This window comes from Hylaeus volcanicus, chromosome 1 (genome assembly GCF_026283585.1).
Source record: "Hylaeus volcanicus isolate JK05 chromosome 1, UHH_iyHylVolc1.0_haploid, whole genome shotgun sequence".
NCBI lineage: Eukaryota > Metazoa > Arthropoda > Insecta > Hymenoptera > Colletidae > Hylaeus > Hylaeus volcanicus.
In genome coordinates, this window is record NC_071976.1 from 32,764,367 (window position 1) to 32,786,869 (window position 22,503).

General features: G+C 38.4%; 2 protein-coding genes across 11 annotated transcripts in view; one reads left to right on the top strand and one right to left on the bottom strand.

The window, feature by feature from the left end:
• LOC128881572 (uncharacterized) overlaps positions 1 to 22,503 on the top strand; it is a 101,928-nt gene that overhangs the window by 11,795 nt on the left and 67,630 nt on the right. For 9 of the 10 annotated variants that reach the window (XM_054132811.1, XM_054133115.1, XM_054133196.1 and 6 more), the window contains exons 3-5: positions 7,889 to 8,050; positions 13,504 to 14,008; positions 15,707 to 18,514. In XM_054132811.1, the coding sequence (XP_053988786.1) occupies positions 7,889 to 8,050; positions 13,504 to 14,008; positions 15,707 to 18,514 (3,475 nt within the window). The remainder of the gene's footprint in view (positions 1 to 7,888; positions 8,051 to 13,503; positions 14,009 to 15,706; positions 18,515 to 22,503) is intronic. The other variant, XM_054133034.1, reaches the window with a different exon arrangement.
• LOC128884031 (elongation of very long chain fatty acids protein 7-like) lies at positions 2,388 to 6,163 on the bottom strand. Its single transcript, XM_054137054.1, has 4 exons — positions 5,971 to 6,163; positions 5,097 to 5,368; positions 3,914 to 4,216; positions 2,388 to 3,414 (listed from the first exon to the last, which is right to left on the bottom strand). Exons 1-4 carry the CDS (start codon positions 6,014 to 6,016, stop codon positions 3,250 to 3,252), a joined length of 786 nt encoding a protein of 261 aa, XP_053993029.1. The 5' UTR covers positions 6,017 to 6,163; the 3' UTR covers positions 2,388 to 3,249.

Genomic DNA, 22,503 nt, shown 5'->3' on the forward strand with positions numbered 1-22,503 from the left:
GTACCAAAAGTGAACCTACTAAATATTAAAGATTTAAAAGTTACCTGTTCAAATACTTTTGTGGCTTCAGCAGTTTCTATGTTTACAAGAAATAATTCAAATCTGTTGTTTACATATGTCGTTTTGATTGAAACTTTATCTATATGATCTGCAGAGTCATACTTCTTTACAGCGTTAATAATATTTCAATAAGTGTTACATAATATACTTATTATAATTAATAAAGTGTTTCGTAGTAATTGTTCGAATACTTTCGTGAGTCACTGTATATGTGTATAGGAAAAAGTTGTTCCGAATAATGAATTTGATAACATATAAAAATCATCGAAATCAGTGTCGAGCACCCTTTTCTGTATAATTACTCCCTGTTATTGTTTCTGTCGCTGAATGTCAACAGCGTTCAAAGTTTTATTATTATTTATGCACACCCTGTAGAACCATGTTTGCAACTAAGCATAAAAACGTGCACTTCTCGGAACATCCAGAGTATCACCCACTCAAATGACTTCATCGCTCGGTAAGGTATCCAATATATTAAAGCTACCAACGTGCTTACAGACTAAACATTCAAGAAATAATGATATTACATAAATCAGAGACCCAGCACTCCTCTCGCGCCTGACTCTCTGAATTATTAGTATTATTCATCTTGTTTATTTTCTATTATGCATACCTGTGGGGTCTTGTTATTGTGAAACTATTCAAAGAGCTCGTTGGGAAATATTCATCGAGACATTTATTGGAGTGGCAGCTCGAACAGGAAGACTTGGATAAAAATCGAGAGTTTTAAGTAATATTTAGATATTGGGCTGTCTGGAAAGTCCATGCCGATTTTTAGTAGGCGGTACAGGTCCGAATATATCGGAATGGCTGAAAACAAATAATACGTGTACATTCCTTAACAGGTGGAAAGGTTGTGGCACAAAATGGTACATATATAATTCCATAAATGTACATCAAAATTCAAATATGCCTTTGAATTTTTCTTAAAAATAGGCATAAACTTTCCGGACAACCCGATATTATTATTTCGACCATTAATTGGTCTTTAATTATATATATTTCATTCTCCGATGAAATGCTGACGTATTAAATAACATGCGCGTGTTACTCGTCATCATCGGTTTCTTTCGTCTCTTACGTTTGTTCGATTGCGTCGTATTGACGCGATTAGGGCAATACACAGGCCTGCACGTAAACGAGGTAGATCAGCGATTATTTTTGTGCAAGTCGATGGATTATTCACGTCCGTTGGTTGCGGAACGGACTGGCAACATGCGACTGCAACAGCTGGTTCCCTCTTCCATGATGTTGCATAGCAGTGCGTGCCTTTGCACTTGTGAAAGACAAATTGCGTTCCTCCGGGACGATTTGTTCTCGCAATCGTCATTAAGTCTAATCGTGGCGCTCCGGCGAAAAGGAAACAATAATCGTTTGCTCTAATATGGAAGAAGGAACTTTGATTTTACCGTCGCTGGTCGACAGAAAGAAAGCTCACACGTACATACCGGGTGTTGTAGTAAAGTGGTTCAAGAGCTGAAGAGTCGCAGTGAATGTTCTTACGTCTTCGATTGTCATGTAGTTACGATATGCAATTCACAATCTCGGTTGGTTCTGTTCTATATCGTTGGTGAACGGGTTACGTTCATTTTGCGGACGTCGAAGATACGTAACGTTTAATTCGATAACGTTATCGTTTTCCACTCGTGGAAAGTTACGAGTCTAGGTAAATACATTATGTACGCATAGTTTGCAGTATGCAACCACGGTAAGAGCTGCGCCCTAGTGGCGCATGGTTGCAATAACGATACTCTCGGCCACGAGATACAGACCATTTTATGTTTCGCTTCATCGAAATTTTGCTCTATATTCTAAATATTATCTTATTTCAAACACCTATTTCAACCATCTGTTATTTAAAATGACTAATAACAAATTATTACAATATTGAATACGGTATTCTATTGAAGAAATCGTTTTTATTATTATACAGGAGAAATAACTTCTTTTACCTTGAATAACTTTTCAATCAATTGGTGTACACAAAATTCCTTCATAAAAAAGTTGCGTCGTTTCGAAGAGTACATACGATGTATGAACTGCTTTAGTGCCAATATGCTTTGTAAAGAAGATGTCAAGGTCACCTTCAATTTTTTGAACGTAACCTTGTAGTTTAAACTTGTAATAATTGTTTACGGCGATCGTGACATCCCGGAGTTGGTGCGCATTTATTCTGAATTTTATTTTTTAAATGTACTTTTATTTTAAATTGACTTTAACTTACCTGTAGACACCTTGTATACGATACATATTTTAATATAAGTAATATCTTATTTTGCCCTGTGATTTTATTGTATAATTTATAAGGAAGGTATTGCGATGGGGAAAAATGTCTATAAAATTTTATTTACATGCAGGTTACAAGATTCTTTGATGACATTTTTGCTATTCTTAAAATATACGTGATATATTACTCTGATATAAGTCATATATTAATTTGCTATGCTGCTTTATTATTATAATAGAGAAAAATTTCAGCAAAATTGATTTACGAGCCGGTTATGAGACTCACTGGTCACATATTAACTAATATTAAAAATATACATATATGTGGTACATATTTTACGATAGATCGTCTATACAATTTTATTTACAAGGAAGTTACGAGACTCTTTGATCACATTTTGACTAATATTAAAAATACTTAAACTTTGTTTCAATTCTATCCACGCATTTCATGATTAAGTCTATGAAGAATTATGGTTACCTCTAGTAGCTTTATAATATTTCTGATGTATCATCTATATTTCAACAAAATTCTATAAAATACTCTAAATAAATCTTAAAGAGAATTTAAGGTAAAGAATTTCTGGTAGAGAAACAATTAAATGAAATCATAGATTCTCCCTCTTCAGCGATTCGACTGTATGTTGCATATAAAGTCTTTTCAGGGGAACGAAAGATTAAAACTTTTCCCAAAGTACCGACAGTATTTGGTAATTGAAACCGTTTTTTTTATTTTTCATCAAAATAAATGATAGTATCAGAAGTACTACCTTCATGTGCTCCAATCCAACTTTGTTACGATCCTGGCTCCAGAGACCACCAGAGACCACCTTCTTCAGTTGTTTAACAGTATGCAATAATTGTGGTTGCAATAACCGAGATTCTACTTGCCATTATCCATGTCTCCACGCGAGTGTATTCATAATTACAGTAGATTCTCCGTCATTCGCTGGGAACTTTATTTTAGGCCTTCTGTTTCTTTACGGTGTAAGTTTTTCGATAAAAATCATAAAATAAGTAGAAATTTATAAATATGTTAATCAACATTACTGCGGCTGGTATTCTCATGCCCGGACAGCCAGGTATGAAAGCCTGTGCCATGTATAATATCATTATGACGAATTGTGTCTGAAACAAATGATGATTATAACATAAAAACAGGAAGAAATATACAAAATGGAGGTACAGGCAGAGTTAAGTACATTTTATTCTAAATAAAGAATAGAAATTCTAGCATTTAGCTCTCTAAGCATTAATTTCTCTTTTATTCTTATGAATAAATCTAAAATTTTTGTTCTTTATTCAGAATAAAATTTGTTGTAACGAGTCGTATCTAAAAGACGCTGGTTTGGGTTAGGATCTAACCGTTAGATTATTGTTCGAAAGGAAATACAATCTCCCTCATCTCTCTTTCAAGCTCGAGGATCGAGCAATTTCCAGTAGTAGTGAGGTGAATCACGCGTCTCTTAGACAGGGAAGCTGGGCGTTCCTTAGACAGGATGTATTGTATTTGCAATAAATACGCGTTACACGCACCTACTTATGTTTTCGAAGTTTTTCCAAAGCATCGAAATGAAAAAATTTGATGGTATTTTAATTTAGCAAAATATTTCCGTTGGTTACTTACCAATTGTATGATGGTAATGGATTGTTTCAATAATTGAAGCTTTTTTTGAACGTGTGGTCCAATAGAAGCCAAATAGTAATAACTGTACATTATTACATGCACTGCACTATTGAGTAAACCAACCGTCATCGACATGTTGCAAGTAAAATATTTCAATATGAACCACACATACGCTACTGTGGAAACATGATGGTACAAGTGCAGGAATGAAATTTGATTCCATTTCTTCCTGAGTACGAATATGCCAGTCTCGATGTAATCAATTATTTTCAAAGACAGCACGTACCATGCTAGTCTAACCGTCTGTAACGATATTTCTTATTATCTCGAAGAAGTAACTAGCGTGTCGGTGTTGTGTTTACAGTAATCCTCGCTTTCAGGTGACGATATCTTAACCTGGAGGGAATTAACTCACCTTTCCTCCGTCACTGTTTATATCTTTTTAGCGAGGTAATTTTCCTTAATGAAAATTAATATTGTTTGCTTTAAGATTTGTACCTTCGTAATAGTATTACAATTAGATTGGGCAAATTTTTCAAAATGAATCCAAATGCGACCTTAATCGGACTACATTTAATTGGGTAAAAATGCCGTATAGGGGACCCCGCTCCTATGACCTTGATAACTTTTTAATAAGCAGTGAGCGACGGTTAAGTTATTAGAAAAAGTTACTTAGGAAGGTGCCCTTGACAATATATGTCAAGGTCAAGGTCATAGGGGCGGGATCCCCTATTCGGAATTTATTACCATTTTATCACAATCGAATTTCTAATTATTTCCTATATATATCTCTCTCTCATTCGTGTTATTATATTTCATATTTTTCATCTGCCGTTCCTCACGAGGAATTCAGGCTTAGAACAAAAATTCCTACGAAATTGCTTTTTAGTAAAATGACAGCTCCGATTTCGTCACTTGAAAGCGTAAATTACCTGCATACGTATTGGGTTGTCCAGAAAGTTCGTGGCAATTTTTAAGAAAAATTCAAAGGCATATTTGAATGTTGATATATATTTATTGAATTATATAAATACCATTTTGTTCCACGACCTTTCCACCTTTTAAGGGATGCACCCATGTTAATTGTTTTCAACCATTCCAATATAAACAGACGTGTACCACTTATCAAAAATCGGCACGGACTTTCCAGACAACCCAATACTTCGGAATTACTTTCTTGTACCTTCATTGCGTTACGGTTGGTCGAATAATCAGGTACGACGCAATAAATAAAACAGTCCTGGTACCATCCAGCGTCTAACATATGGTATACTATCATAGCATTCGCCACGATTTGAAATATGTTATAAAATCTAATAAACGTGAGCAATGAGTACGGCTTTCTGTTTTCCATGAATCTTGGGCCGCATCGTAGAACGAAGTACAAGTACGCAAATGTAACGAGAATAACGGGTATAGGCGAACTAACGAGTATCCAATCATTTGATCGTTTGTCTGTAAAGTATTTAACATACAATTGAGGATTTCGCACGGTGAATATATGTGATCAAAGAGACACTAATTTCTATTGAATGAGTTAATCGAAAGCTTCGAACAAAATTTTCTTTGACATAATGAAATTTTTATGATTCTAAATTGTGCCTGATTTGAATAAAATCGAAAACAATGAGTCGTGTCTGCTTTAATTCGTGATCCCCTGTGAACGTTGCTATTTCCTTTGCTTAAAGATTGAAAATTTATTAAAATCAGATTCTAAAATTGCACTTTGTACCTTAAATGTATTTACAGTTTCAAATTCAGAATGAACGTCATCAAAGACCTACGAGTGCCTTCTTTGCGTTTATGGATTAACTAATATTTTATGTAAACGAATTTATTTACAAGAAATGGTAGTTCTAGGCCATATGTTTAAATACAATACATTGTTAATTTAGACAATAGACACACAAACACAGACGTTTATAGACGCGTACTTCAATTTTGAAAATTCCATTTTCGAAGACACGAAACATACGAGATTATTTTCATCCGAATTTTTCACTGGGAATCACTTCTCTCACAATTGCGTTTTAAATTTACGTTACGTCGCTACTCACCAGCTAATTCTGTGTTAACATAATTGTATATGTCTACTAAATCCATGATTGGTCCTCGTTTTAACCATATAAACTATACGGTGAGCGAAATGTATGGTGTTTGTCTGTTTAGCGTAAATGCAGTATTATGATCGAAGTGAAGAATTTTGTGTAAGCGTTTGATGCCCACCTCGGAGAACAATAACTGAATCGTTTCAATTTTTTGCTCTATATATTTTGGTCGGAATGATTATGCATCATCCATATTAACTTCTAATAAGTTTGTGTCTGCTGCCAACGGGTCAACGGAAATTATAAGGAGGGGAATCTCGCCTTCGTCAGTTACTTGTGAAAGCAGGTGGAAGATCACACAAGTTCTTTTCAATTTACAATTTAAACCACGTTTACGACAATAGAGTTTCATGAAAATGTTCGTTTAAAAGGCAATGTTAATCTGACTGGTTTGTTATGCGCGTTCATTTGCAGTATAGCACTTTAAAAACGAGATCCGAATATATTAAATTATCCCAAAAGTTTCTTTCGTTTTATTAGTAAGTAATACATACACAATATTTTATGTTTATTCCTCCACCACTTTTGAAATTGCATAATGTGATCTTTCCAAATGTCTTGTGGTTTGGTATGAAAATACCGTTTCAAGTACATTTTACAACATTTTACAACATTTTACAACATTTTTGGGGCACCCTGTATATTGCTCATAACTACTGCTATTCCATGAAACCTGTTGGTTATAGATTGCCACTAAAAAGGGTGAAATAAAATAATTTTGGTATAAAACATACAACCGACTTCGAAAAAAATATTAAAATTGCACTAAAAAGTATGAAATAATTTCTATTTCCTTCATATTAAATTATGTTAAATAATCTCTTCGTAGTCGCTGCGAAATGAAAAATTACTTACATTCAAAATGACCAAACTTGGTTTCACTTTCTGTCGGAGAGACAAAACATACGCCCTTAAATTATTGCTGTCATTATATCTACTTTAGACATCGTATACATTAATATTATTCAATATCGCTACCTCCAAATACTACGAAAATCAAAAAGACTACCATTCAACGTTAGATAATTTGTTAAAGTAATTAAAAACTGGGCGGGACGGTTATACTTACTTACCACTGTGACCCAAAGGGTTAATCTCTTCAATTACAATCATTCGGAAGAAACAAGATCCGCGAATAAATTACAATACCGCAAGCGAGGTGGACGGCCTACAGAGTTATGTACATGTTGAAAACGGTTACGTTATCTTGAAATGTAATAATTGTGGTCGTATTGGACATAGGAGTCGGCGATGTTCCACGAACGTATCCAGAATGAGTCATCGTTCGTTGATCCTCGTTAAGAATTTTAACCGTTGCTTCTTTTTCTATTTCTTCTTCCTCGTTCCCTGTGTCTCCGTCATACAGACGCTTTTGTCAACGACATCCAACGATTAGGGATGTTTTTATCGCGATTATAACTTTTCGTGAGATGAAAAAAAACTTTGACCTTAAGTTTCGAGGTCACAATGGATTTTGGAGATTCTTTTACAAATTTCTTTTACAAATATCCACCGATCCAGATGTGTATAGTAACCCCTGAAAGTGGTGACCATTAATCGTTTTACACCCTGTACATACTGGAAACAAGCGAATTATAAAGGTTAGAATAATCGCGAAAAATCAAATCAAATCATTATTAAATGTTTCATTATGTTAGAATTGTTAGTAGTTGTATATTTATATGTATTATTATTAACAAAAATGTAATACTGTTATAAAAACAGAAAGAAAAGATTTCGTACTCGATGTTTCGCGCTCGATCCTAATCTCCTTCGTATTCACCTTATTCGTAACCGTTCGCACCCTCTGGCACTTATCAACTCTTATCAATTCTGTTATTGATGCACGCGGTTTATTGTTTTGCAGACACGGTGCTAGTGCAGCAAGTCGACTTTTTAGAGACTATTTTGGAGGAAACGTCGGACGATCTGCAGAGCGACTCTGATCGCAGCGGTACTGCGTACTGGGTCGGTTCTGAGTCGGAAACCGAAAGCGTGATACACATACGAGCGAAGCAGAGATCAGCAGGTAAGAATTAAGAAGTTCTCGCTACGTTTTAAGACTTATTAGGCGTAATATATCAATCTTTATACAGAAGAATCATTTTATCATCTGGAAAATTTCATCAAGATAAAATTTGCTTTTTACAGCATGTTATTTGGTCGCATAGTTTAGGAGATAATGAAAAATGAAAATAATTCACAGAGAAATGAATTTGGTCGGTATAGGTCATTCATTACACGACCGAATTCCCATTGCCATTATCCAATGAAATCCTACACTTTAAGTGATGATGTCAAAAATCACTTATATCTTTTATGAACGTGAAATTATGCCACCGCTAGAAAGGTGGCCAAAAGTATTGGATCTAAATGGTCAATATGTAATTCAATGGAAATTGTACACATTAAAAGACAGTTATTTTTGTTTACACAAACAAAGATACGAAATTGAGACGATCTTGATCGTCTCGTATCAAGAACAGACCCAACAATAGATCCAAAAATATCCGAGTTCTTGGACTAGCCCGTCGATTACTTGTTTGGCAACAATTCCGAACATGGGCCGCGTGCCACGTGCCGCGTGTACGTTAGGTTAAAAAGAGTACGAAACGATTTCACATTTCGTAGGTCGAGACTTTCCTGCGAAATATTATGACGGTCATCCACTCGATTATTGTCCGTATGCAACAGAATTGTTCTTTCGCAACGAACACCTTGACCCACGATAATGTGTTCTTTAAAGAAACAAACATGAAAGACGCTCAATATTCGAATTCCCAATGTTGTTTCTCCACTGAATATAAATATTTCCGGGAAAATAGTTGACATTATTTATTTAGGCACATTAACTTCCTAATTATATACAATTATCCGAGTTTGATTTAGAAACAATGAAATAATTACAATGTCAAAATGGCTGTAATTTGAAAACAAAGACTCTTGTCAGACTCTCAGCAGAATATTATTCGAATTTTGTCGGAATGAATATTTATTCGGGCAAGCTCGTTATACGTCAAGTGATCATTACGATTTAATTAGAGCTATCGCTTAAAGCAAGTACGATGCGATGCACGATGTCACGTGTCACGTGTATCCGGTTTAAACGTTTACGAGACACCATTATAAATTTTATATTATTTTAGTTACACGTCTACACGTATAATTCATAAATTCATAGCTTTCTGCCATTTATTGACTTCAAATGTGTGCATTTATTCGATCGCACGAGTAGCGTCAAGTCCCAGCCCCAGTTTTACAGGAACAAGAATAAAGAGAATAAACGTTTAGAGAAAGTTTTTATTATTTTTATGTACTCGGTTTATCTCCGAAATCATGTTCACATCTCACGAAACACTCTGTGTAAATATTTCTTCAAAAGACGCGTTACGTCGATGTCACCGTGACGTATATGACATTAAAGACACTAAAGTGAGCGGTATTACGTCTCGGAATGCATCTTGTGAAATCTCATTCTGTCTCTGCAGGGAGGTACTCGAGGTAGAGAGCATTGTGAATACTGCGGTCTACTTTCTCTTTTGGGTGTAATCTTTCGACTCATTGACTTTTGTAGAGTGAAATCTGATAATATCGTCGTTCATTATTTATTGTACCGTACCAAATACAAAAATCACGGTTGCTCTAGTACGGATACAAAAAGTGTCACGCTTCTACACTGTTTAAATAGCATTTTAAAAGTCACTGGGGAACTAATATAATAAGTTTTTATTGTTGAACAGAAACGAAGAGGTCGTCGTAAGTGTATTCTCAACAAGCTTCTAATAGATGTCGCTGTCGTTCTGTTTCCCTACAAAATTTAAAATACTTACCGCACAACGCAACGTGGAAATACTACTGTCCTAGGGTATTTATAGTATTTCTCTATTAAAAATATACTTCTCGCGAAACTTATCATTAATAATATTTACTGTAATTTTTCTCGCGATAATTGACAATTATTATTTTGCCCGTATCATATTTAATAAACTATGTTTATATCGCCATGTTTGTTCTTGTAGATTAAATAAATTTTCTCTTATTTTTTTTTTTTGTGTTACTACATAGTTCACAATAGATTTATCATATCGAAATTAAAGGTGATTGTGACCTATTACAAAATCAATAGACTGATATTTCCAATGCATTATTGTAGAAATACTGTTTCGCTACGATTGAAGTAGTATTTTGCTTTTCATACATGAAACCGTATCGGTCACGTAGCGACTGAAGATTCCTTCGAGTATGCGACAGTTGGAACGTGCGGGTATGTTTGGTTGCTGTCCGCTAGGCGGCGATCCTCCATCTTGAATGCCTTCTCTATAGGCAACAATCTTTTTTTTTCTTCGAAACCATAACACTTACTCATCTACTTACGTAGTTATTGATAAAATTTTCATCAAGATTGGATTGATGGCTAGTTGTAATAATTATTATTTATGATCCTTGTATCTGAGCAAGATTAATTATGATGTTTTTAACCTAAGATTTTGGGTTCTCTTCATTGTATAGAAAAATTATAAATCTGAATAAAATACTAAGATGAATAGAAAAGAAAAATTGTATGCATCTATAAGGAAACTAAATTAAATTAATGAAGTATTTGGACCGAACAAATTAACTAACAAAGTAAGTTATTGAAAACGGTGCAGTAAAACTAATAGTGAATAATAAATTCTTTCCACTAGCAGAGTTTTAATTAATCACGCTCTTCATGATGATAAAGAGAGAAATGTGGAAATATAATCGTTTCAGTTGTATACTTTTACTCTGAGATGGATCTAAACCACTTATTGCAGTAATTAGATGGCAGCCGCAACCCAGGTTATTAATCTTTCGTAGTTAATACGTTCACTGCTATTCTTTTCCCACGAGTACCACTCGTCGTTCTAATGAAATCTTTTTTCTAGTCTAATTCAGGACTAAATAACCAAGAAATTATTAATGATTACTAATTCATCAACTGTGATAAAATTCAACTCGATAGTAATTCACTATTTCGAAAGAAAATGGAATTAACTCGTTACCAACTTCTGACGTAATTATATAACGAAAATTATGTTCAGTTGTACAATTTTCGAAACTATTAGAAACTTGAAATTTTCATTTTTGTTATCGACGAATAATTAATCTTATCTTTATTTACGTAATATTAGCTCAAGGTAGTCTACTCAATTTCATTTTTATTGATATTGTCGAGCAAGACAAATTTTAAAAGAAGCATATATGAAAGTAATTCTTACTAATCAATCAATTAATTTCTTTCAAATTTATTCACGTTGAATAGATCATTTTAGAGTTAATTGAGTCTACTCAATTTCATTTTTATTGATATTGTCGAGCAAGACAAATTTTGAAAGAAGCATATATGAAAGTAATTCTTACTAATCGATTAATTAATTTCTTTCAAATTTATTCACGTTGAATAGATCATTTTAGAGTTAAAAAAATTAAATCGTGTCGAGTTTATGGAATAAGTGATATGTTTTATGATGATGATTGTGCAATACTTTTTCGTCATAATATTAGTATGATTATTATTGTATTGTATTGTATCGTTGGAAACTGCTCACAGGTGCAATACTTTTTTCATTCAGCTCTTGGAAGCAATTGATTATATCTGTATACTGTGACTGAACGCGCGATTCTCTTCCGTTGCTTCTAATATTAGATCACCTTCAACGTGATTCATATAGGATTACCATGGACTTGCCGTTGAATTCCACGTGAATGTGATCATGCAAAAATAACGATAGGATATCGCGTCTCGGAGCCCATTCAATTATTTCTGTGCGACGAGCAAAGAATCTCAAGCACGCTGTAATTTAATGAAATACTCTCTTTGTTAAAAAAATAGATACCTCGTGTTTTATTTAGTTTTCATTAGTTATAATTGCAATTTTAATAATCTTCGTTCACGTATTCTACATAACCACTAACAAAATTTGCTAGACTTACGATGTCCCCTCATTGGGGACATCCGAGTGTAAAGATAAAAGTAACACCAACATTATCCGTTCCGAGCGAACAGGTAAACCAGTAGGTACCAAAATGAAAGTGGTAGCCCATTTTTTGGTCGTTTCTTCTATTCTTTTCACCTTGTCAGTGTTCAGGCAATAAACATTTTCAACCAGATGCCTCTCGAACGTCTCGTTTCAACTTCCAAAAAAACATGTTTTCATTCGTATGACCTTACGACCATTATTCATCCTTGGGATAAGCAAAATGATAAGTATTTTTAAAGTTTGGTCAGTTATTTCTTGTAAACTCTGCATTATCGCGTACGAAACGCCTCGAGTTATAAGCCGGTTACGTAAAGCAGTCAGCGAATAAAAGTTTGCCAAGTGCAATGTCTCTGGTCCACGGATGCCTCGATCCGCAGGCTGCGGGGCCGCAGCTCGTCGTTGCGTTAGAAAAGTTAGTGAAAAGCCACGTTGTTCGAGGATTGGCCCGTTGCGTTCGTGGCCCAGTTTGTTAAGTCGAGGCACGGGAAGTGGGTCTTCGAGTAGGGGCCGGCCAATACTCGTGTTCGTACACCCGCTACTCGCTACCAGTTTTACGCGTCTCCCGCCTCGTGGATTGTCAGGAAGCCACGGTTCATTCAACCGGAAGCGACGCTTACGGCGTTATGCGGTCACCGGTTGCCGGCTTCGTGACCGTCGTGTGTAGTGTGACACGTGATCGACGACACGAGTCGCGATAACGCCTCTGAATCGGAATGACACGTTTCAGCGTGACCCTATCGATCACGACACTATCATCTATTTGCCTCGTTAATGCTCTTAATTCCCATTCCACTCTACTTCTTTTCTTTTCTTTTCTTTTTTTATTCGAAATCCACTCCACGTTATCTGTAGCCCTCTACTATATCCAGACTTAACCAAATAATTTTAATTTTCTTTTTCACAACGTGATATATACGTCTTAATTATACAATGTCTCTGATAACCAATGACAATATTGGCGACGGTTAGCAGCACAATAAACTTGAAGTATCGAAGTCAATGCTTTGCGAGTTGTCTGCAGAAAAAAAGAAATTGGACCATAGAGGATTAATTTTCTCCTTGTAACGTTAAAAATCAACTTGTACAGGGTTTTTCGTTAAGAGATTTCATTTAATTTTATATAAAATGATAATATATCATTTAATACATATAACGTATACACGTATAACACATGTATATAACATATACAACACGGATGACATATTCGTATAAAATTATATACAATGACTTCGTAATTGTACATATTAAGTCATCCCATAAGTTCACACAAATTAGTCTCAATTAAATGATAGGTTTGATGTTGTCAAACAAATTTTTCGAAACATTTATTTAGAAACGCCTAATCTATCATTTGATTTAGATAAATGTCCCGAATAGAGGGTACGAATAGAAGGACTGAATCGAACTGAACGGAACGCATAAAATCATTAGTTTACAAATAACTCTGGTAACGGTTATTGTTTGTGCGTTTGTTTATTAGACGAAAGACTAGACGGCGGGAGTGGTAGCGAGTGCAATTCCGTGGTTCCGAAGAAGAGACGGCGCAGGAACAATGGTACCAGCGACCGGGACCACCAAGTGACCTTCGAGGATTATCCAGCCTCGCCCAGATCCTCGAGATCGTCCGCGTCATCGAGATCCAGCTCTCTGCTGCAGTTCGAATCGTTGGAGAGGACCTGCGCCACACTATCGCCCTCCAGCTACAGCTTCGACTCGCTGGAGTACTCGAATCGATCCAACGCTTCCCATCCAGAGAACACGTCACCCGACAGTCTCGAGCAGGACTACGACAGAGTTCTGCCAAATGGTTTCGGGAACACCGATCACTTTCCGAGGATCAGGCCTTACCGCAGCTTCGAGAGCCTGGACACGTGTCAGAAGGATGACGACTACGGGCACGCCGGGCTCACCAACGGTTTCGCACCTTTGTACCTGAAACGTAACTCGGATCTCTCGAGGATACGAAACAACGGGCATCGTCCAAGGTAATTGGTCTATTTACCGTAATGCTTTCATTGTAGCGATTCCGTGTTCCGTCTGCACAGTTTCGTGCGAATTTATCGCTGCTGCGCGGCAGCTGTCGCTTGTGATCTTTGGCAGACGCGATAGACCAGTGTTTCTCATTCGTCGTTCACCACCCACTAAACTCGATATCGGAGATTGGAAAATTTCATTGCACCAATAGATGTTGGCTAGAATCAACGTACAGGGATTTATTGTCGATGTCGGTTAAATTTTGATTTAAGCGAAGCACTTCTTTTTAACGGTCTCGAGGAAACTTTCGTTATTTGTTTCCAATCGAGGTACTAGGTTGTCCCATAAGTTCCCGGACACTTGATGCTTGAATTTTTGACATTAAAATTCTTTATGACATTTGATCCAAATTGGAATCGAACAGTTGGCAGAAAGATGGATGAAAATGATCGGAAGCGATGACATTTATTTTGAGGAATAATTATTGTTTGATTATAACGTTATTATAAAATGATTTATTGGTAGCAAGTGTCCGGGAACTTATGGGACAAGACCATTTTCGTTGTGCAACTGAATACAAGTGCCATAAGCAATTCCTGTTTCTATAAATGTTTCTAATGAAAACATGATGGAATTAAGTGTCGAAAAAATAAGAGGAAACGCAGTCTTATCTACCAAAACTTAATACCCCAGAATTATAAACCGATTACAGCAGTAAACAAACTATTTTATATTTAACTTATTATTTTTGTGTAAATTGTTGAAATATCTGTAAATATGAGACGCGGTCGGAATTGGTCCTACTGGCCCACCAGTTTCACAACCGTAGATTTGCATGATGTAACCACTTCTTCAGCTAGAACAGTAAGAGGTTAACCAAACTATTTATCGAATTTGTTTACCATGATCTCATATAGTTTAATTTCTTCCTTGTTTTAACATTACACAGCAGACAAGTGACATTTCACGATATTCAAACAGAGATCTTCAAGTTTCCTTGGCAACGACTCTCAGAATTAAAGTTTGCTACATGACCCTCGTCTTTTGGCCAAGCTATCGCAATCGCGACCCTGAATGGACCTCCTTGACTTTTACTTTTAATTTTAAGGAGATCCGAAATTACCCTTGCAGACATCTCGCGATTGTCCGATTTTATACGGTTCACTATTTTTTACATGATAATAATTAAATAAGTATGGTCTACAAAGCATTTTTTTAATTCGATTCAAGTGTCGAAGGTTCAACCACGTCGAACAAAAATCAGCAAGAAAAATCATATCTCCGGAAATCAATATTAAAATGATAAAATAGAACTCTGTTATTTGATGAGTGAACCGATTTGTTATTTCATGAATAAATTAACGAATTTTCTCTATGTTTTATTTATATTTTACTTTGTAGTAAATTAACATAAGTAAATAATTTACTAAATTGTCTGTATTTTATTTTGTCGATTCATACAGTTTTTCATACGAAGAGTCATGAATTTGATTCAAACGGTATTTTGAGCAACCGATTTTCCAGAGGATAGGTGTATTCTTAAATAAATATTTCGAGACAGCCTCTAGCCTCTAAAGTATTGCAGAAATGGTCCTACAACTGCTAGCGGCTATTTTTCCAAATATGTTCGCATAGTCTACTTCTTCGAAGTCTCCTCTGTACAGCCCTGCTTTACTCTATCTCGACGATTTTTCTATCGCTCGAATCAGGGACTTTTGGCACGACGACGAAGAATACGAGGATGACGAGGAGGAGGAAGACCTCGACGAGGAGGACCGCTTGCTGAAGGACAATCGCGCGTGCTCCGAGATCGAGGATCGATTGATGGTCTTCGGCGACCCGGCGTGCAACTACGCGACGTCGGTGGACTACAGGAACACGATCGATTTGCGGGAGATCGGCGTCGAGACGAAGAGGGACGCCCTGTTGGATCTGAAGTCTGGCCAGGCGGCTGTGTCGAGTTCCTTTCGTCTGCTGCAGACCAGGTTAAATATAGCTGGTAGCATGGCGCACACTCGCAACAACATGGTTGCCGATCATCTTCATCATCATCATTATCATTACCCTGGTTCTCATCACCATAATCATCAACAGCAGCACCAGCACCAGCATCAGTACGAGCATAATCATGAACATCAGCACAGCTACGAGCACCACGAGCCGCGGCAGCACAGTCAAGGGTGGAGCAACGAGGAGTGCTTTAATTTTAGATTCACGGATAAATCTCAAAGCGCGCCCAGTCTGCCTAGCAGCATCGACGAGTCCGCACACGATCCACGCTCGTTGACGGGCAACGGTTCCTCAAGGGCAACCTCCTTCGTCTCCACGTCGAATCTCTTCGAGAATTACACGAGGGTAGCCAGCGTGCCGGTCGATCTGAATCTCTGCGGCTTCTCCGCGACGTACGATGAGCCGTGTTACCAACGCGTGAGCCACCACGATCACGAAATGGCGGAGATCGCGAACGTACACGAGAAGAAACGAACGAACAGCCGCGAGGAGAGCCAACGGAACGGCGAAGACGCGACGGGACAGTCGAAGAGCTCTTTGACGAGCTCGGTGAGAACCCAACCGTCGCAGTGCGTGATGGACAGCAAGATGGATCGCGAGTCGATCGAGGAGATCGCGAGGAACGAGGAGTGCGCGGCTGGCGATCATTGCCCGAAGCCACGGGAGAAGAAGCAGGTCACGTCGACGGTGAAGACCCAGGATCGCGGGAACTGCGTGCTGGACATGGCCATCGCCATGGAGAACGACATGGTGGACGAGGCCATCAAGCAACTCAAGCGCGAGGTCGAAGAAGCCACCGTATCGAACGGCAGATACGCGATGGACGTTCAAAGAACGTTCTCGGGCAAGCAGAGACCACACAGGGTGAAGAACAACGCCAGTTACGAGCTGGCCCAGCAGTACGAGATCGACGAGAGAAGTTTTCGACCCAATAGGTTCCGTAAAGAGATCTCCAAAGAAATCTCCAACGAACAGACACCCAAGTCGCCGAAAACTGCTTTCAGCGGACGGAAGCGAGTGTTGAACAACGCTAGCTACGAGCTAGCCCAACAGTGCGATTATATAAAGGCTCTCCAGTCCTCCAGAGGTGCCTTCCAGCGAATGGACGCGTGCGACGAGCTCGAGGAATCGGGGTACGGCCGATCCTCGCGGCTCAGAGTCACCGACATGGTGCAACAGATGAGCAGTAGCTCCACGTCAAACCTCAGCAGCCCTTCCAACGAGCACCGTCTGGACGCCAGGAAGTACTCCAAGTCCACGGAGGACATATTTTCGCAGTTCTCGACGGGCCCGTTCACCAGGGTACCGATCGAACAGTTGGGCCAACGGCTGAAGAAACAGGAGGAGGAGGAGGAGGAGTCCCTTCTTTCTCAGGTAAAAAAAAACTCGGATCCATTTTCAATCTATGGAGACGATCCTAATGCCCGTCCCGTAGTAGCCGACGAGATAGATTACCCCTGCTTGGAAACCAAACCCATAGGAGCTTCTTCCAGCCTGGAGGGGGGCGCGACCAGCGCCCGCGGAACCCAGGAAAAATCCCTAGAACTCGTGCACGCGAACAGAACCACGAACGTTGTCGAGCATCCCGCGACCTACGATCGCGGCGTTGACCCGGTGAAAATCGGTGACCGTTACGCGGAGAACAACGCCGCGGTTCTTCGACGCCCGGAGGAGCATCAGGCTCGGATGGAGGACGTCGTCGACGAAGGTTCGTCGTCGATGTGCAACAGGAACGCCGGGGCCGGGGAACGGCTGTGGAGGGTCATAGTGGAGAAGCCGGCCGTGGAGAAAGAGGCTTCCGTGGAGAAGGTTGCCGAAGTGGAGGCGGCAGCGGAGACGGAGGAGAAGAAGGAGAGCGAGAAAGAGCAGCAAAAGCCGGCGGTGGAGGAGGCAACGGAAGCAGCGAGGGGACACACTGTCCACGGTGTTCGTGTCCCCCCACCCAGCGTTACCCACGGCCTGGAACCCAGTGAACGGAGTGGGAATCCAGCGGTGGCCGTGGTAGTTGATACGAATCATCGCGGTGATCGCGACAAACGTCACGAGGAGAACGCGGCGGCAACAACGATCACAGTTAGGGTAGAAGACGCGACGATGTCGGCGACGACGACGACGAAACGGTCCTTCGTTACGCCGTCACCACCGAAGGACCCGTCCGCGGCCAGGATTCAGAGGGGGATGGCCGTAGACGCGATCCCTCCGACCCCGGTCAAGGAAGAAAGGAAGAAGGGTGGTCTCGGTGGATTCCTTCAGAGATTCTCGAGGCTACGGTTCAGTGGTAGATCGAAAGTGCCGCGGTCCGAGGTGCAGAAAAAGAGTGATACGCTTGGCCAAGTGAATCGCGGCAAGGTGAACGAGCAACAGACTAAAAAGGAGCCGGATTACATCATCATTCCGTTGCATGCCCCGGAAGATGAGAAGCGCAAGGACGAGTACGACGTCGCCGTGGACGCGAAGACGGACAGGAGGACACCCGGGGACGTTCAACGGAGCTCCTCCAACGTTAGGTGAGTAGCTATTTTTGTTATTTTTGGTACCGTGGAATGCATGGAGCTCGCTAGACCGATGTTGTATATGTTAACGCTACAACTAACGGCGGTCGTTGGGTGTCATTTCTATCTTTAAAATTAGAGAGGAGCGCGGTAGATAAATTTTATGTCGGCTCTGTTGCAATAACTGTCGGCAGATATTGCGATAAAAGCATTGTTTGCGCGTGAGTTATTATGAAAGAAAATTTTCAAATGTTGGGTGAAATTGACCGACTTGGTAGTTCTAGCGTTAAGGAGGCTATATGGCCTAAAGGAAGATCAAAAACATCTCAATGCTTGTAAGTTTTTTCACAATGAACAATTACGTTTGGTTAAATCAGGCCTCTGGTTAGGTATAACTATAAATATATCTTTTAAGGGTGATTTACCCCTTCGGTTATTCGAAAATGTGAATAAAAAGCTGAGATATGGGTCATAGTCTGTTTTCATTACGCTAGTTCGCGATACCAGGTACTTACCATAACACTCAATTAAAGGAACAGCTTAATGCATGAAAGAGCTAAGAGGTCATATACTGCTCGCGTACGAGAAGAATGAATCGTGCAACGCGATAGCCGTTTTATCTTATTAATCCTAAACAGATTACAGTCTGAGGTGAGATAAATATAACCCCAAAATGAACTGACCATCCGGTTTGCAATTTTTAAAGTCCGGGGAAATTTACGTGTCTCGTCAAAGTAATTCTTCCTATGCTTAAGCAGCACACGTAGTTGGATCTATTTTCGATAGCTCGATATTCCAATTCTTTGTGTAACAAATCAGGGCTATGGTCACTTATAAATACGTCCTTAAAGACTAATTTTACAGTTTAACCAAATCTAGTCCATTTTTATAATAAATTTCTGTGAAACCAAAAACTCTACTTCGAAGAAAAACATCTAAAAACATTCACGACTCGATGTATTATTATTTCAATTAATAGTTAGTTGTATTCTGTATGTAAGCGAATTTGAAATTGTACGTTTACAAAATCACTTTTAAATTACATATGTCGCCCTAGAGGCCCCACCCGAGCGCAAACAGTTAAAGCATATTTTTACTAAAATATTATAGTTTGGTAGCACTGGTATTTTTTACGATATTCTAACTAAAATAAAAGACAAAAGACAATCTAGAAATTCTATTACCTAAATTAATAGGGAGACGAAACCATGTGTTTGTGTTTAGTATTTGTCGGACGCTAAACTAGGACTGTTGAATTGTAGGCATAGCGGATCATGGAGATCAGTAAAACTGTTTACGTATGTCGGATACATGTTGCAACATGTAAACAGTGTTAATGTAGAGCTTGTATACTACACACATACATGTGTCTCATTTTCAGAGATGGACAAAATTCTTATCTCGATAAAAATGTTTATTCAAATAAGTTACGTTGATAAAATGCAGTTGATAATTATTTGTTTAAAAATATTTTGATCTCTTATTTTTGGACCCTCCTTAGAAAAGATGTACGATTCATAGGTACTTAGTTTATCCATAGCTGCACGCAGACCACATGTTTTATAACATAATGTCATACTGCTAAAAATAGTACAACTAGTTTAATTGATAAGTAAACTAAAATTCAAGGTCACCTTGTCGTGTAATCAGAACATTGTGTAACTGTACACATGTTGAAAGCTACGTAACCATTCCCGTTTTCACGTCAGATCAATTACCTTTTCGTTTCTTTTATTTTTATGGTTTTATCCGCCGTAACATGTTTAATTTATTGCGTCAGTAATTGAATATATATGATATATTAATGTAGAAAATCCTGATCTAAATTGTAAATTCTTTCTAAATAGAGCGATAATTAAAGCGTTAATTTCATTGATTGCAACGTAAAATAATGGTAAATTGTAAATGAAAAACAAACAGTATCAGTCCAATGAGGAAATAACAAAAACACATAAAGCTATGTTTTATCATTTTAATTTTAGTTTCCACAGATATTTCTTTTATTTTCATTTCCAACTGTACGTTAACTGTACGTGTAGACAAAACGTCATCTAATTGCTTGCAGTGTTAACGATATTGGTTTGGTCTTCGGCTATTATTCGAATACAATTGTAGCCATCGTTGGTACATCGACACGTAACGTTCTCGAACGTTTGTCCTTTTGTTTACGTCGCATTACGCATCGACAACCGCTGACTTTGACCCCAACGTATGTTTACACGGTTTCGCGCAGGTATACGGAGCCACCGTGAATCACGGTTTACGTTGCTTCCATGGCTTCGGTGTAAACATTTGTCTTTCGGCGACCCGCAAAAATGGGTCGTTAAAATTTTCATTTACCGAGGATAGTTTCACTCGGTTTTATCTGGAGCGTCCACACGAGACTCGACGATGAAACAATATTTGTGCACTGTCTCGAGATTGTATCTGTTTCGAGCCTAGAAACCGGTGACTAGTTTGCGACGAATATTACCGATTGTTCAGTCGGAGCGTTAACATTCATCGTACGTCCGTTTGAAATATGTATGAGCGTGATCGGGAATGAAGTTTTTGTTTCGTTTAACGAGTTTGGTCCGATTGTTTATGTTGATTTATTTCATTGGAACCGATTAAGAATCTTCATATACCTACTGAATAATTTTAGATCGTATATTACCATAGTTACTGTTTATATAACTGCATTTCAGATTGTATATTACTATAATTCTCAGGAATCGAGAATCAAAATTAATGGTAGGAATTTATTTCATTTCATGTATTTATGATATAAACTACTGTAATAAATACCTGCTAAACATAAACAAAAGGTATGTGCGGTTAAGTAAAATAACAAATGTGCATGAGGTATGTGCAAAATAAAATAACAATATTATTATATTAATTGTATAATATATTCCCCACATACATTGTATATGTTTTTCTGTATGTTTTCTATATTACCGTAGGTCATGAATGCATAAAATTCCGCAGTCCAGTGATCACAGGCAAAGTTTGTTAGATTTATAATGTCTCTTCAGAGAGAACCCAATAGTGCCAAGCTCTCAAGGGCTCTGTAGCTATCTTTTATCGTAGCTACAGTACGGGTTTAGCAATACTGAGGTACCCGAGCTATAGGGAGGACAGTGGGTCCCAATTTAAGGACTAGCATCCCTAATTGGAGAATTACGAAGCAACCGCAGTATAACGTAATTTTACGCAAGAATCAAACGAATATGAAAAAGACACAAATATAAGATTGTTACATTAGGTGTTAGAGTCAAGTTATACGACAACGCACCACTATAAATAACATGCATTCATAGTGCTAAAGGTTAAATATCATTGCTGTTTCTTCGTCGGAGTACATTGACTGGTATATCTCGGATACGTAAACAACCTTTCTAGATGTCCGTGAATCTGTTTCGAGGCATGTTTCTCTTGCGCGAGTGGTAGCAACGAGGTCAGTGATACCGTGGCTTTCGTAATGGCGGACGAAGTCGAGGAACAGCTGCCAGTCCCGCGCTTACACCCACTCCTCTCATCATCCATTCGATTTTATTCAGCTTCTTAATTCTGCTTTCATCCGCGTCCCACGTTGAACGCCTCACAAATCTATAGTACAGATTCCGTGTGTGCCCCCGTAACGGTCGTTTTCCCCTCCAAATGCTTCGCATCCCGCGTCTAATTCCAACTCTAATCAGGCTTCGCGCTCATCCAATCGATGGGATTTCACTCTCGTTCGCGTTCTTACCGATCCTCGCCTCGACGGATCCATTCCACGGGTCAGATTCTCACCTACTTCTACCTTGAGGTCAAATACCTTGGCCCGGGATCCACAACGGATAAGGTCGAATCGTAACAAGGCCTAAATTAAATATCGGTTTAAATAGTGAACGGTAAATAGTCCGTATCGTCTTTAAAGGATCGTGAAAAAAGCGAGGTTTTATTTTAATTTGTTTTTAGCTGATCAAATAGAGGCGAACATATAAAACACTTTTTATTGTAACTTTGTTAATGTTTAATTT